General features: G+C 41.7%; 2 protein-coding genes across 3 annotated transcripts in view; both read left to right on the top strand.

Moving 5' to 3' along the window:
* Positions 1–11,299, top strand: part of HPS5 (HPS5 biogenesis of lysosomal organelles complex 2 subunit 2) — a 24,729-nt gene extending 13,430 nt beyond the window's left edge. The window contains exons 8-13 of the mRNA XM_075836779.1: positions 31–186; positions 501–620; positions 1,296–1,409; positions 1,508–1,614; positions 1,944–2,229; positions 9,485–11,299. Coding sequence (XP_075692894.1) covers positions 31–186; positions 501–620; positions 1,296–1,409; positions 1,508–1,614; positions 1,944–2,229; positions 9,485–9,545 — 844 coding nt within the window. The 3' untranslated portion in view covers positions 9,546–11,299. The remainder of the gene's footprint in view (positions 1–30; positions 187–500; positions 621–1,295; positions 1,410–1,507; positions 1,615–1,943; positions 2,230–9,484) is intronic.
* Positions 11,300–16,674: 5,375 nt separating this feature from the next.
* Positions 16,675–17,130, top strand: part of SAAL1 (serum amyloid A like 1) — a 34,458-nt gene continuing 34,002 nt past the window's right edge. The window contains exon 1 of one of the 2 annotated variants that reach the window (XM_075838080.1): positions 16,675–16,769. In XM_075838080.1, coding sequence (XP_075694195.1) covers positions 16,766–16,769 — 4 coding nt within the window. In that variant the 5' untranslated portion in view covers positions 16,675–16,765. Of the gene's footprint in view, positions 16,770–16,798; positions 16,892–17,130 lie in introns of those variants that run through there. The other variant, XM_075838079.1, reaches the window with a different exon arrangement.

The following is a 17,130-nucleotide window of genomic DNA, read 5'->3' as shown; positions in this document are numbered from 1 at the left end:
CCCAACTGCTCTCATTTTGCTTCTTTTCAGGATTTATGAAAAGTTTGGTGAATCCGCGGCGAGAGCTCTTATCAAGTTTTACCCATCAGTCTTACCTGCGGACGTCGAACGGATCTGCAAGGACAATCCGGGACACTTCTTAGCATATCTGGATAATCTCATAAAGTCAAAACCTGAGGAACAGAGGTAGTAAGGAGCCATTTCTGCTATATTGAACAAAATGCTAAAAAAACAAAACAATAGAATTGGGGAATTATTTTTTTTAAATTCTTCTTAAAGGAACATTACGTGTAACACTGATACCGTGTCTTACTTAATGCAAGGCTGAGGGGGTGGGGCATGACACAGGGATTCTCTCTTTAGTGTTCTTTGAACCCCTGTGTCATGCCCCGCCCCCTCAGACCCTGCACTAGGTTTGTCGTTCCTTCAATGGTTGTTTCTTGCAGTGTTGTAGTGAATAGCGTTTTGTTGTGATCCTTCACTTTATTCTGGTATTGTAGATTATCCCTGCTGCAGTCCCTTGTTCAGCCGGAATCTCTAAAGCTGGACTGGCTTCTTCTGGCTGTTTCCCATGATGCACCTCATCCCACCCACACTGTAGACCCTGACGGAAACCCAAGGTGATTATTTTTTTGTGTAATGTAATTTATATCTATATTTCTTGCTGATTTTTTCATCTCTCTGCATTTGTGGCTTTTCTACCTTTTGGCCAGGTGGGTTACTTTTCTGTTGCCAGGTGGGTTACGTTCCTGCCTGGCGCCAGGCGTGTTAGAGGCCTTTCTGTTGTGCTGCTACCACTCCTTATATCTTCACACGTAGATTCCCAGTTTATTGTGCTCTTATTTGGAACTGCTCCATTTCTTGCCCGGTGCCATGTCTACTGTTTTGTTTGGCACCACGTGCTGTTGACTTGCGAATTCTCATGCCTGGCTCCAATGTCTCAGTCCTGACACTGTACATGCATCTTTCTTGCCTGGCACCATGTTTACTGTTCTGTTTTATACCACATGTGCTGTTTTATTTACCAGGTGCTAAGCATGCAGATGTTTTGCTTGGCACCAGGTATTTAATCACCTGGCGCCATCTGTGTTCGGCTCATGTATTCATATCATTGGCTCGAGGGCCCCCTAATCCTCAAGCGCTATTTATATAGCTATTTTGGGATTTCTCCGGGCTTCCTTTACAGCTGCAACCTTGGCACCTTCTATAGCTACTGCTTCTCTATCTCTTACTTCGGATACCGGCCAGCCTTTCCACGCCTATAAGTTATTTTATACTAATGTTCCTTTTCTCAGGCCGCGGTCACACCTATTCACGTGGGGATATGGGCAACTCATATCACTTTTAATTAAGCTGCCATCTGACTTTGCAACGAAGGAGAAAATTTTGGAGATTTGTAAAACTTTTGGGTAAGAAACCTAATGGATATCTATATTTGCATGTATACGCTATATATAGTACTTGCATGTTTCAATGTTTGTATAATGTTGCTCTTTTTATCTCTTAGATATTGGCCGGGTTATATCGCACTTTGTTTGCAGCTGGAGAAAAGACTTGAAGCTCTGGCTAACATAGTCTATCTCGATGACCTGCACCTAATTGACGACAAAAATGGTTCGTACCCTAATTTATTATCCTAATTAATAAGAAGTCTACGAGCAGCAGTCACCTGATCCTGTCCTTGCTCTAATGAAAATCATTTAATTTTTCATGCAATAACTTCCTGCTGAGCTTGTGCTCATACACAGCAGCCAATCTGAATAAGCCGAGCTGCAGCTCACATACATCTATTTTATTTTTTTTCCTTTTGGATAATTATGCAACACACATTGTTACACCAGATCTACATAAGTCAGGGATTTTCTATTGCTTTTTATCCTTGCAGTTGTATTTTGTTTTATGACCTATATTTTTCCTGTACAATGTTATTTATATCTAATTAGGTTTATTACCAGAGACAATGGAAGAATGGAAATATATACTGCACTTAGCACAAAACCATGCCAACCATCACCCTCGCCACAGCGCCGTAAACGGAGAGGCCTCAAGTAACGAAAGTTCTGATTGGACAAACTGCATCACTGTGGAGAATATAGCGCTTCTCTTCTCAAAAGTGATTGGTCCAGATCGTGCACTTCCATATTTACAAGACTGGAAAGTGACTGAGCGCTTCTCTGACAGATATTCCAAGATCTGTGATATTATGAAGGTCGCAGAGAAAAGACAGAGGTATATTGTCCTATTAGATTATAATATTGTATGAGTGTACAAATATAAACGTACTATTATACTGCCCCCTATATACAAGAATATAACTACTATAATACTGCCCCCTATATACAATATAACTACTATAATACTGCCCCCTATATACAAGAATATAACTACTATAATACTGCTCCTATATACAATATAACTACTATAATACTGCCCCCTATATACAAGAATATAACTACTATAATACTGCTCCTATATACAAGAATATAACTACTATAATGCTGCCCCCTATATACAAGAATATAACTACTATAATACTGCCTCCTATGTACAAGAATATAACTACTATAATACTGCCTCTATATACAAGAATATAACTACTATAATACTGCCCCTATATACAAGAATATAACTACTATAATACTGCCCCTGTATACAAGAATATAACTACTATAATACTGCCCCCTATATACAAGAATATAACTACTATAATACTGCCCCCTATATACAAGGATATAACTACTATAATACTGCCCCCTATATACAAGGATATAAGTACTATAATACTGCTCCTATATACAAGAATATAACTACTATAATACTGCCTCCTATATACAAGAATATAACTACTATAATACTGCCCCCTATATACAAGAATATAACTACTATAATACTGCCCCCTATATACAAGGATATAACTACTATAATACTGCCCCCTATATACAAGAATATAACTACTATAACACTGCTCCCTATATACAAGAATATAACTACTATAATACTGCCCCCTATATACAAGAATATAACTACTATAATACTGCTCCTATATACAAGAATATAACTACTATAATGCTGCCCCCTATATACAAGAATATAACTACTATAATACTGCCTCCTATGTACAAGAATATAACTACTATAATACTGCCTCTATATACAAGAATATAACTACTATAATACTGCCCCTATATACAAGAATATATCTACTATAATACTGCCCCTATATACAAGAATATAACTACTATAATACTGCCCCCTATATACAAGAATATAACTACTATAATACTGCTCCTATATACAAGAATATAACCACTATAATACTGCTCCTATATACAAGAATATAACTACTATAATACTGCCTCCTATGTACAAGAATATAACTACTATAATACTGCCTCTATATACAAGAATATAACTACTATAATACTGCCCCTATATACAAGAATATATCTACTATAATACTGCCCCTATATACAAGAATATAACTACTATAATACTGCCCCTATATACAAGAATATAACTACTATAATACTGCTCCTGTTTACAAGAATATAACTACTATAATACTGCCTCCTATATACACTAATATAACTACTATAATACTGCTCTTATATACACTAATATAACTACTATAATACTGCTCCTATATACAAGAATATAACTACTATAATACTGCCCCCTATATACAAGAATATAACTACTATAATACTGCTCCTATATACAAGAATATAACTACTATAATACTGCCCCCTATATACAAGAATATAACTACTATAATACTGCTCCCTATATACAAGAATATAACTACTATAATACTGCCCCCTATATACAAGAATATAACTACTATAATACTGCTCCTATATACAAGAATATAACTACTATAATGCTGCCCCCTATGTACAAGAATATAACTACTATAATACTGCCTCCTATGTACAAGAATATAACTACTATAATACTGCCTCTATATACAAGAATATAACTACTATAATACTGCCCCTATATACAAGAATATATCTACTATAATACTGCCCCTATATACAAGAATATAACTACTATAATACTGCCCGCTATATACAAGAATATAACTACTATAATACTGCCCCTATATACAAGAATATAACTACTATAATACTGCCCCCTATATACAAGAATATAACTACTATAATACTGCTCCCTATATACAAGAATATATCTACTATAATACTGCCCCTATATACAAGAATATAACTACTATAATACTGCCCGCTATATACAAGAATATAACTACTATAATACTGCCCCTGTATACAAGAATATAACTACTATAATACTGCCCCCTATATACAAGAATATAACTACTATAATACTGCTCCCTATATACAAGGATATAACTACTATAATACTGCCCCCTATATACAAGAATATAACTACTATAATACTGCCCCCTATATACAAGAATATAACTACTATAATACTGCCCCCTATATACAAGGATATAACTACTATAATACTGCTCCTATGTACAAGAATATAACTACTATAATACTGCTCCTATGTACAAGAATATAACTACTATAATACTGCCCCCTATATACAAGGATATAACTACTATAATACTGCCCCCTATATACAAGAATATAACTACTATAATACTGCTCCCTATATACAAGAATATAACTACTATAATACTGCCCCTATATACAAGGATATAACTACTATAATACTGCCCCCTATATACAAGAATATAACTACTATAATACTGCTCCTATATACAAGAATATATCTACTATAATACTGCCCCTATATACAAGAATATAACTACTATAATACTGCCCCTATATACAAGAATATAAGAATATAACTACTATAATACTGCCCCCTATATACAAGAATATAACTACTATAATACTGCCCCCTATATACAAGAATATAACTACTATAATACTGCTCCCTATATACAAGAATATAACTACTATAATACTGCTCCTATATACAAGAATATAACTACTATAATACTGCCGCTATATACAAGAATATAACTTCTATAATACTGCTCCCTATATACAAGAATATAACTACTATAATACTGCTCCTATATACAAGAATATAACTACTATAATACTGCCCCTATATACAAGAATATAACTACTATAATACTGCTCCTATATACAAGAATATAACTACTATAATACTGCTCCTATATACAAGAATATAACTACTATAAAACTGCCCCTATATACAAGAATGAGGACAGTTGGGAAATTTCACATATGTGGCTGGAATAGACAAGGATTGATTGGAATTTGAGTGTAAATCATCGATTTGATGTGGTGCATGTGAACTAGACCCAATGTTATATACTAGCTCTTATGATATTTTATCTCCATCGAAAAAAAGCCCTTTATGTAAAAAAGAGTTAATGTAACTAGTTGCATTATGTATAAAACATGTTACATTTCTTTAGCATTAAAGGGAATGTGTTTCCAGCAAAACATGTTTTTTTTTTTTAGTTAAACAATTAGTGTGTAGGTGATTAAACATTGTTCTAATTTTTTTCACGAGTCAGGAAATAATATAAATTGGATTCAATTTATAATATTTCCCAGCACTGGTCACTAGATGGAGCAATTCCCAAAATTGCAGCATTGCATGTGGTAAAGCAACCACATTGCTTTATGCTGCAAAATTGGGAAAAAATCCCTCGCTCTAGTGAGCTCTGAGAATCCCCCCCTCCTTTATCCTGGCTAGTGCCGGGAGAAATGAGGGGTTTGAACTGTCAAACCTCCTACACTGTGTGTCGCCATTTTTTGAGCTAACACACAGTGTAGAAGGTTTACATACAGTAGTAAACACACACTGAACATAAACATACATAGAAATCCCTTACCTGCTCCAGTCGCCGCCGCTCCCTCCGGTCCATCCGCTCCGTCTGCTGCCGCTGCTCCATGTGCACAAGTCCGGAAGCCGCGACCGGAAGTAGTAATCTTACTGCCTGGCCGCGACTTCCGGTCCACAGGAAAATGGCGCCGGACGGCGCGCATTTCAAATCGGACTGTGTGGGAGCGGCGCATGCGCCGTTCCCACACACACGGCGTACACCATAGTGGATGGAACGGGCCCCGTTCGCAGTCCCTATGGGACTGGAGCTGCCGTATTCCATGTCTGTATGTGTCGTTAATCGACACATACAGAAATGGAAAAAAAAATGGCAGCCCCCATAGGGAAGAAAAAGTGTAAAAATAGAAAAAAGTAACACACGAATAAATATAAACGTTTTTAATAAAACCCTAACAGAAAATTGATATAAAAAAAATGTTGGTGACACTGTTCCTTTAATTAGTCGTCTTTTACACACTGTACTTTTGAGATTATATATATATATATATATATATATATAGTGAAGGAAATAAGTATTTGATCCCTTGCTGATTTTGTACGTTTGCCCACTGTCAAAGTCATGAACAGTCTAGAATTTTTAGGCTAGGTTAATTTTACCAGTGAGAGATAGATTATATAAAAAAAAAAAAAAAAGAAAATCACATTGTCAAAATGATATATATTTATTTGCATTGCACACAGAGAAATAAGTATTTGATCCCCTACCAACCATGGAGGGTATGTGCACACACACTAATTAATTACGTCCGTAATTGACGGACGTATTTCGGCCGCAAGTCCCGGACCGAACACAGTGCAGGGAGCCGGGCTCCTAGCATCATACTTATGTACGATGCTAGGAGTCTCTGCCTCGCTGCAGGACAACTGTCCCGTACTGTAATCATGTTTTCAGTACGTGACAGTGGTCCTGCAGCGAGGCAGGGACTCCTAGCATCGTACATAAGTATGATGCTAGGAGCCCGGCTCCCTGCACTGTGTTCGGTCCGGTACTTGCAGCCGAAATACGTCCGTCAATTACGGACGTAATTAGTTTGTGTGCACATACCCTAAGAGTTCAGCCTCCTCCAGACCAGTTACTGCTCCAAATCAACTTGGTGCCTGCATTATAGACAGCTCTTACATGGTCACCTGTATAAAAGACTCCTGTCCACAGACTCAATGATCAGTCTGACTCTAACCTCTACAACATGGGCAAGACCAAAGAGCTTTCTAAGGATGTCAGGGACAAGATCATAGACCTGCACAAGGCTGGAATGGGCTACAAAACCATAAGTAAGACGCTGGGTGAGAAGGAGACAACTGTTGGTGCAATAGTAAGAAAATGGAAGACATACAAAATGATTGTCAATCGACATCGATCTGGGGCTCCATGCAAAATCTCACCTCGTGGGGTATCCTTGATCCTGAGGAAGGTGAGAGCTCAGCCGAAAACTACATGGGGGGAACTTGTTAATGATCTCAGGGCAGCTGGGACCACAGTCACCAAGAAAACCATTGGTAACACATTACGCCAAAATGGATTAAAATCCTGCAGTGCCCGCAAGGTCCCCCTGCTCAAGAAGGCACATGAACATCTGGATGATTCTGAGCGGGATTGGGAGAAGGCGCTGTGGTCAGATGAGACTAAAATTGAGCTCATTGGCATTAACTCTACTCGCCATGTTTGGAGGAAGAGAAATGCTGCCTATGACCCAAAGAACACCGTCCCCACTGTCAAGCATGGAGGTGGAAACATTATGTTTTGGGGGTGTTTCTCTGCTAAGGGCACAGGACTACTTCACCGCATCAATGGGAGAATGGATGGAGCCATGTACCGTCAAATCCTGAGTGACAACCTCCTTCCCTCCACCAGGACATTAAAAATGGCTCGTGGCTGGGTCTTCCAGCACGACAATGACCCGAAACATACAGCCAAGGTAACAAAGGAGTGGCTCAAAAAGAAGCACATTAAGGTCATGGAGTGGCCTAGCCAGTCTCCAGACCTTAATCCCATCAAAAACTTATGGAGGGAGCTGAAGATCCGAGTTGCCAAGCGACAGCCTCGAAATCTTAATGATTTACAGATGATCTGCAAAGAGGAGTGGGCCAAAATTCCATCTAACATGTGTGCAAACCTCATCATCAACTACAAAAAAGTCTGACTGCTGTGCTTGCCACCGAGTATTAAGTCTTGTTTGCCAAAGGGATCAAATACTTATTTCTCTGTGCACAATGCAAATAAATATATATCATTTTGACAATGTGATTTTCTTTTTTTTTTATATAATCTATCTCTCACTGGTAAAATTAACCTAGCCTAAAAATTCTAGACTGTTCATGTCTTTGACAGTGGGCAAACGTACAAAATCAGCAAGGGATCAAATACTTATTTCCTTCACTGTATCTATGTGTGTGTGTGTGTGTGTGTGTATATATATATATATTTAATCCAAAGGCAGGAACAAAACTTAAAGACGCTCTGTCACCAGATTTTGCAACCCCTATCTGTTATTGCAGCAGATCGGCGCTGCAATGTAGATTACAGTAACGTTTTTATTTTAAAAAAACGAGCATTTTTGGCCAAGTTATGACCATTTTTGTATTTATGCAAATGAGGCTTGCAAAAGTCCAAGTGGGCGTGTTTAAAGTAAAAGTCCAACTGGGCGTGTATTATGTGCGTACATCGGGGCGTTTTTACTACTTTTACTAGCTGGGCGTTCTGACGAGAAGTATCATCCACTTCTCTTCAGAACGCCCAGCTTCTGGCAGTGCAGACACAGCCGTGTTCTCGAGAGATCACGCTGTGACGTCACTTCCTGCCCCAGGTCCTGCATTGTGTCGGACGAGCGAGGACACATCGGCACCAGAGGCTACAGATGATTCTGCAGCAGCATCGGCGTTTGCAGGTAAGTAGCTACATCGACTTACCTGCAAACGCCGATGCTGCTGCAGAATCAACTGTAGCCTCTGGTGCCGATGTGGCCGACACGATGCAGGACCTGGGGCAGGAAGTGACGTCACAGCGTGATCTCTCGAGAACACGCTGTGTCTGCACTGCCAGAAGCTGGGCGTTGTGAAGAGAAGTGGATGATACTTCTATACACAACGCCCAGCTAGTAAAAGTAGTAAACACGCCCCGATGTACGCACATAATACACGCCCAGTTGGACTTTTACTGTAAACACGCCCAGTTGTACTTTTGCAAGCCTCATTTGCATAAATACAAAAATGGTCATAACTTGGCCAAAAATGCTCGTTTTTTTAAAATAAAAACGTTACTGTAATCTACATTGCAGCGCCGATCTGCTGCAATAGCAGATAGGGGTTGCAAAATCTGGTGACAGAGCCTCTTTAAACAGAAGAATTTTATAAAGGAGGACTCTAAAGTATCTCCTCTCCTGGATTCAATTCTGGTTTTGGCTTAAAAAAATGCATTTAAAATCTGCAGCAAATCTGCACTGTGTGAACAACGCCTTACAATGATAAAATGTTGACGTGTGAATGCAGCCTATTGAGATAATTAACACGGCGACATCTAGTGGTGATAAAGTATAGCACATGTTCTGTTGTCAGTATGAAGTTTCTTTATGTTGTTCCTTTACTGATGAGAATGTGATCTGTGTTGCAGAGCTCTAATTCAGTCTATGCTGGAAAGATGTGAAAGATTTATGTGGTCCCAGCAAGTGTAACGACACCGACTTCAATAACACTGTCCTTGCGCAAGAATTGCGTTGAATCGCGCTTTTGTCAGTCTTGTGACATTAAATGGCAACTGACGTTCGGATATTTCTGTCTGTGTTCTGGAACCTTTGGGGACGACTAGATTGAAGTTCTCGTCTGTCTCTTTTACATGTTACTGTTTATTTTATATGTGAAGCTTCTGCAGTCCGGCTGCCGGGAGATACGTGATGTCACAGTGCCTATGGGATGCACCCACATTAATTTTGGAACCAAAGCCTCCATTATAGCCAACGTGGGATATGTAACTTCAAGGAGATGAACGGACAATCCAAGACGATCACGTTGCTGTTGTCTGCCTACTTGAAATTCTTTTGAGCCATTTTCCGGTTCCATCTGTTTCTGGGAAAGCTGGATCATTACCTTTTATGGCCACTAATACAGCTCTTAAAGGTGTCACCCTACTCTTCCAAACCCCTGAATGACTGACTAAGCTACCTAATTATACAGTAACATATCTTCTGGTTCTGTTTTGCTGCATAATTAGTCCGATCTGCAATTCAGGGGTCTAGGAAAGCTGGGTAACAACCTAAGGGGAAGTTGTAAAAGAAGCTGTATTCATTGTCATGCAGCTTGGGTGCGGATGAGGTTGATTCTCTAATCGGTCTTGGCATGATCGTTGTACACAGAACAAATATTAGAGGGTGCTAATTGTTACTGATTAATTTGTCACTCTCGTTATTCTATAGCACTAGAAAAGTTAAAGTTGGAAATATTACCATCATATTAATCTTCAGAAGTTGAAGGGGAAAAATGTGGGTATAGTGGAGGATTTAATAAATTGTCCAAGATGCTGAATTAAAAAACAAAATCTTGTAGGATGATCATCACTATTGGGGTGGTAAGGGGGTAAACCAGCTCCATTATCATGTGACCGTAAGAGTCGAGTTACATGTCAATGTCGACCATTAGACACTTATTTTAGGTCCAATATTCTCCTCCACGTTTATAAAAATCATAGAAAAAGTTCCTATGTGTCTGAGTGCCCACCAGGTGATGCCACCCTAGCTCAGGAGTAATTATTTTTTCCCTTCCATTATGTTACCCGGCTCTGTGCAGAACTGTTGTTTTCATTTTGCCAGGGTTTGCTGTGGGTGGGGTTACCATGTAAGGGACTACAGTTCCCATGATTCCTTTCGCCTCTCAAAGAAATGCCTGAATTTGCTATTACCTGCATGGCCCTCTATTACAAGGTGTAAGGTAGTGCTGCGATCAGGGGTGTAGCTAGAGGCTCGTGGGGCCCGCAATGCAAAAACTTTTCTTGGTCCTCGCCCCAAATATCTCATGGCCGATGACCTACAGCTTTCTGCTGCATCGCTGGGTCTCCTAAGTGACAACAATGCAGCACTAGCAGCCGGGGCATCACTAAGGGCTTAAAACATCATGGGAAATAGCCCCAATGCATATGTGTCCACCCAAAAAAATGTGTGTGTGCATGTATGTGTGTATATAGGAGATGGCATATCTATAGCGCTACGACCCTATAGCTATGGATAGGATTAGATACAGCGGCTCAGCAGACAGTATCACACATGATAGGATTAGATACAGGGCCCAGCTCGCTGACATTGCGGCTCCAGCGCTGGACCCTGGAAAGATAAGTATAAGAATTGTTTTGCTTTTTTATGTGTTACTAATTATTTTTGTGTGTTTTTTTTTTACAAGTTCAGTTGTTGGACTACTTCGGATTCAAGGACTACTTCAATGACCAGTGTTTTTTTTTTTATTCTCAATAAAATGGATAATGAGGGTTGTGTGTGGGATATTTATTTCAATAAAAAATACTTTTGATCGCTGTATTTTTCTACATTTTATTACTACCACCTTATTAATGGCTGCTGGCTGATTGACAATGTCCATTACTAAGGTGAGGCTTAGTGTTAGCCGGTGCAGAGGCTAACACTAACCCCCATTATTACCCCGGTACCCACCGCTACCAGGGGTACCGGGAATAGCCGGGTATAATCTAGTACCCGACCATCTGTAGTGATGGATGGGCACTGGTGTACCCGCAGGCTGGTATTATTAGGCTGGGAAAGCCCAAAAACAGTGGCCCTTCCCACCCTGGCAATGCTGCCTGCTGCTGTGTTGCATTCGGCTGGTTATAAAAATGGGGGGATCTCACATCGTTCTTTCCAATTACATATTGATTTAAAAAAAAATAAAAAAAATTTGTGGGGTCCCGCCTGTTTTTCATAACCAGCCAGATACAACACCGCAGTACCAGGCAGCATTACCGGGAGGGAAGGGCCACTGGTTTTGGCCTTTCCCAGCCCGATAATACCAGCCTGCGGCCGCCCCATTGCCCGATCATCGCTACAGATGGTTGGGTACTGGTTCGTATCCGGCTTTTCCCGGCACCATTTTAATAATGGGGGGTCGTGTTAGCCTCTGCACCAGCTAACACTAAGCCCCGCCTTAGTAATGGACGTTGTCAATCAGCTGGCAGCTATTAATAAGGCGGTAGTAATAAAGTTTAAAAAACATACAAAGACATCGAAAAGACAGGTTTATTGAAATAAAAACCCACACCCAACCCTCATTAACCATTTTATTGATAATAAAATAAAGCGGTCATCGAAGTAGTCCTCGAATCCGACGTAGTCCAGCGACCGAACCTTTAAAAAAACACACAAAAAACACATTAGTAAGGGCCTGTTCACATCACCGTTGCCCTTGCGTCTGAGGTTTCTGTCGGGTAACCCCTCACAACGGTGACAAATGGAAACCTTTAGCAACGTTCCTGTCACCATGGAGATCAAGGGTGAGGGAAACGGAAGCTGAGGTTTCAGTTTTGTTGAGGGGTTACCCGACAGAAACCTCCGACAGAACCCCTCAACGGAAGGGCAAAGTTGATGTGAACGCAGCCTAACACATATGGTAGGCTTAGATACAGGGCCCATGTGCATGTGTGATACGGTTTGTTGGACTCCTATAGCTAAGCCTAATGTAGGCTTAGATACCGGGTCCAGCAGACCATAATCTTATACAGTATAAGATTACTGTCTGCTGGGGCCCTGTATCTAAGCCTACCACATGGTCGGCTTAAAAGTGGTTGTCCAATCCCTAAACATTGTTTCGAAGTGGGTGCAGCGCTCGTACAGGACCTCCACTGCGCTCTGGAAGAAGGAATCTAAGCACTTTAAGCTACTATAGTAATGGGGGCCTGTGTAGTTTATTACATAGGCCCCAGTTTCTATAGTAACTATTCATTGATGTGGTGCGGGGGGCCACGAGCCTCGCTCGTAATTGCGACTACTGCGACTCCTGTAGTTACGCCGCTGGCTGCAATTATATGTGAAGCAGTATCTATCCAGAGACAGGGAAGGAGGGAGGGAGCAGTGGAGATAGGCATGTGATGTCCTCTACTACACGGAGCGGAGAGAGATAACTACGTGTTCAGTGTATGGAATTACGTAAGCTGGAGATAAATATCAGGAGCGTGGTCATGTGACTCATGTAAGACTGGCTTACAGAGGCATTTCAGCTACAGACAGTACATTAGTAAGTGACATATGCAGATAGCTTTAGGTTTAGTAATTTTTTATTTTTTTTAATTACTATGCCATTTGAGTTATTTTATTATTTCATGAATAAAGTGTTAAACAGCCGTGTATTCAGACCAGCAATATCTCCAATATAAATAATGATTATGTACAATCGCTGTAACATGAAATCCATGTCTGTTAATGTTTATGTGAACGTGTTGTGCGTTTTGACCATCGACTTCCTCCTTTTGCTGAGAACGTCTCTCCGTTTAAACAATCGAGAAAAATAAATGTGTAAGAAATCAGTGAATGGGGGTATGTATCATAGAAGTGGCTCCTGTGGCTACTATAGGGCTGGTTTGGCTCCTAGGGGGTGGGGCCAATCTAGGATGCTCCATCCCCAGAGGAAATGTAAAACAACCAAAAACGTGCAAATAAAGAAGGGTCATGCTACTTTGGTTTCCTAAAAGGCTTGAAAAGAAAGAGGAGGGGCAAACAAGTGGAGGAGAGTTGTGGCAATCGAGGGCTTTGGTTAGGATTAGAAAAAGATGACCGCCTTTTTTTTTTTTTTTTTTTTTTTTCTTTTTAGTTCCAGAAACAGCGCCACACTTCTCCGCAGTCTGTGTCTGGTACTGCATCTCAGCCCCATTCACTTCAATAGAGCAGAGCTGCAATACCAGTTGCAATCCATTGACCGGTGTGGTGCTGTTTCTGCAACAAGGCAGCCACGTTTTGCTCAAAAAATGCCATCTGCCTGTCTATTTTTCCTTGAGCTCCCCTTCAATGTTCTTCCTTGAAACTGATGATATCACAAGGACTTTGTGCCTTAAGTTACATAAAAATATGTTTGCCAGTCTGAGTATTCAGGATGATGTTGCTCACTGTATACCCAGCGACCTGTAACCCTGTGGCCACCCTGCTGTTCTGCAGCTTCAGACCATTGCTGTATATAAGGAACAGCTACGGGGTAATGAGAGATTGCGCTTTTATTATTTGACTAAAATCCTAATTTTATAGGAAAATATACTTTACTTTTAGTTTTCTTATGATAAAAATAAAAAAAATGTCTTTATATAAGAACCGGCCTCTTTCTGTTTTCTGCTATCTTATATCTCCGGTGTATCTGAACTTGCGTTATGTTTCATTTATAGTATCTCCTCGTGTCCTTCGTCTGGGTCATAAATCCATAGGTGGGTAATGTTTTTCTCTTACTAGCAAATCCTGCACCCCCATCTGGAGGTTTGTTAGTTTTACCTGGATGCTTTCACTATACCTGTAGGAGTGCAGCATTTAAAATGTTAATTTTTTTTCAATGTATGTACTTGCTGTCAGTGAATTGAAACATTCTTATTTACATCCAGAGGCTGAAAACAGCGGTATTACGCCTCATGCACGCGACCAAGTGGTCCGTCTGGACCATTTTTCACAGACCCGATTCACCCGCTAAAGTGAAGACTATCGGGTGCCACTCGGATGCCGTCAAAAACTGCCCAAGTGGCACAATAGTCGTGTGCATGAGGCATTAAGACCTAAGGTAGGAATTAGAAAGTTGCAAAACTTTTCATTATATAATGATTAAACTTTATATGTATTTCATGAACAGCCGTACACCTCCTCTAGGATCCACACCCAGGGCCGGCTTTTGTGGTGTGTGCGACATGTGCCATCATACAGGGCGCATCACTCCAGCAGGTGGAAGGGGGCGTTGCGCTGGCTCCCTACCTCTGCTTGTATTTGTGAAGCGCCCGGGCCCGGCGACTCTGCATCTGCCTTTCCACCCTGGCCCTCCGTCTCTGCTTAGTGGCGTAACTACCACTGTAGCAGCCATAGCGGCTGCTAGCGGCTCCATTGGCCATGAGGATGCCCGTGCTGCCCACCGGAAAGGGCCCCCCCATTCCTGGTGATGCCGCTATGGCTGCTACAGTGGTACTGATGCTACATCCTTAGGAGGCAGATACCATTGAATCCTATGGCAGAGCAGGGAGGTATCCCCCTGCTCTGCCATTTACTAGGCTACAGGCCATTCCCTGCGCAGGCGTGATGATATCACTGGATCACCCCGGCCTACGCAAGGATGCCGTCGGCGTTGTGGAGCAGCTCCATTCGTCACGGGATCGGGGCCTAGGTATGTACAATTTTTGGGTTTTATTTGTTTGGGGGGCACTGTCTACAAGGGGGAGGTGGGGGGCTGTATGGCACTGTTTACAAGGGGGAGGTGGGGGGCTGTATGGCATTGTTTCAAGGTGGAGGTGGGGGGGTTGTATGGCACTGTTTACAAGGGGGAGGTGAGGGGCTGTATGGCATTGTTTACAAGGGGGAGGTGGGGGGCTGTATGGCACTGTTTACAAGGGGGAGGTGGGGGGCTGTATGGCACTGTTTACAACGGGGAGGTGGTGGGCTGTATGGCACTGTTTACAAGGGGGAGGTGGGGGGTTGTATGGCACTGTTTACAAGGGGGAGGTGGGGGGCTGTATGGCAGAATCTACAAGTGGGGGTTGTGTCCGGCACCGAGGGGAGGGGGGACATTATACTGTGTGGGGGGCTGTAAAGGGGGCATTATACTGTATGGGGGCACTATAAAGGGCATTATACTGTGTGGGGGCACTAAAAAGGGCATTATACTGTGGGGGGCATTCTTCTTTTTTATAGGGCATTTTTTTTATGATGGGGTGGGGCGCCGAAAGAAAATTTTACACCATCTATCCTAAGACCGCCCCTGTCCACACCTATCTCCAGAATGGCGCCCCCGACACTCGTCCTACCTTTTCCCACTGTTGCTAAGCTCTGGCCAGTGAATCACGAGGTGGCCGGGCTTTACAGAAAGGTGTCGGTCCCTATTGGACATTTATGACAAAGCCTGTGGATATGCCATAAATGTCCGACATGGGAATACCCCGTTTTCTTCTATGTTTACAGCTAAAGCTGCATTTGGAATTCTGCATGGGAGCTGTGATGTTACGTCACATGCCTGATAGTGGGTGGAGCTATGTTTCCAAGGGCAACAGCAAAATATTGCGGGCCGCTCTGCGTATGAATCATGGTTTCCTACTTTTGAGAAATAACATCAGGGAGATCTTGATAGTAGCACCCAGTGCACCGTGCAACAATTTCACCCATATGTGATGCCCCTTGAGTCCCGAGCAGTAAACGTAACCCCTTCATCAAGCCCAAAAATGAACTCAGACCCCAGAGAATTCGAGGGTCCATGTTTAGGGGGTCTGGAAATTTTGGGGTGTGATGAAGGAGGGGGGTCATATATGCACTATTTGTGATTCAAATACTGTAGTTTGGGAGGGCGTGTCCTACCGAAATGGGCGGAGCATAAGGGAAAACATTTTGTGTGACCTTTTTGCAATCTCCCTGATGTCCCTTCTCAACAGTCTGCTGGTATATAACATAAAATAACATCAGTGCAAGAGCAAAGTAATAGATTTTATATTTTATGTAGATTTATAGTTGATAAAGGAGAAATTGTGCCTTTCATTTATAGAGATTTCTACATCAAGCCCCGAGAGGGACACAAAAATCCGGGCTGTGGTATGGGGTTGCTATGGTAACTGTCCCATGTTTAGTATTGATACAACCGAGGAAGTTTCACCCTCGCAGGCTTCCGTCGCGGCTGTGGGGTTATTAGGTCACATGACTGGGCGGGACTTTGTTTGACGTCGAGGACGGGAAGCGGAATGGGTGAGTAGTGAGTGACTACCCGCACATGAACGCAGCCACCGGGGGAGGAGAGACATTCAAACGCCCCGCGGGCTCGCTCGCCTGCCTCAGCTCCGGTCATGTCTGGGATCCCAGGCTGTGCGGTGTGGCTCATGTTTTTCTCCGTCTCCTGATTTCATGTCCGTTTTGTCATAGGTGCAGCAATAAATTTGCCGATAAGACCGATAATTATCGTTAGATGTGGCCTATGGTAGTGGTCGCTGATCGTTATCTCTATAACCTGTGATACTGGAGATGTTATCAGGATTGGTCCATGAGCTTGTACCCCCCCCCCCCCACTTCCCAAATGGAAGAGTCCTGCAGCCCCCATGATTGAGTTGTA

This window comes from Rhinoderma darwinii, chromosome 9 (assembly GCF_050947455.1).
Source record: "Rhinoderma darwinii isolate aRhiDar2 chromosome 9, aRhiDar2.hap1, whole genome shotgun sequence".
NCBI classification, from domain to species: Eukaryota; Metazoa; Chordata; class Amphibia; order Anura; family Rhinodermatidae; genus Rhinoderma; species Rhinoderma darwinii.
The sequence above is the reverse complement of the archived record's forward strand: the minus strand, read 5'-3'. Positions and strand labels throughout refer to the sequence as shown.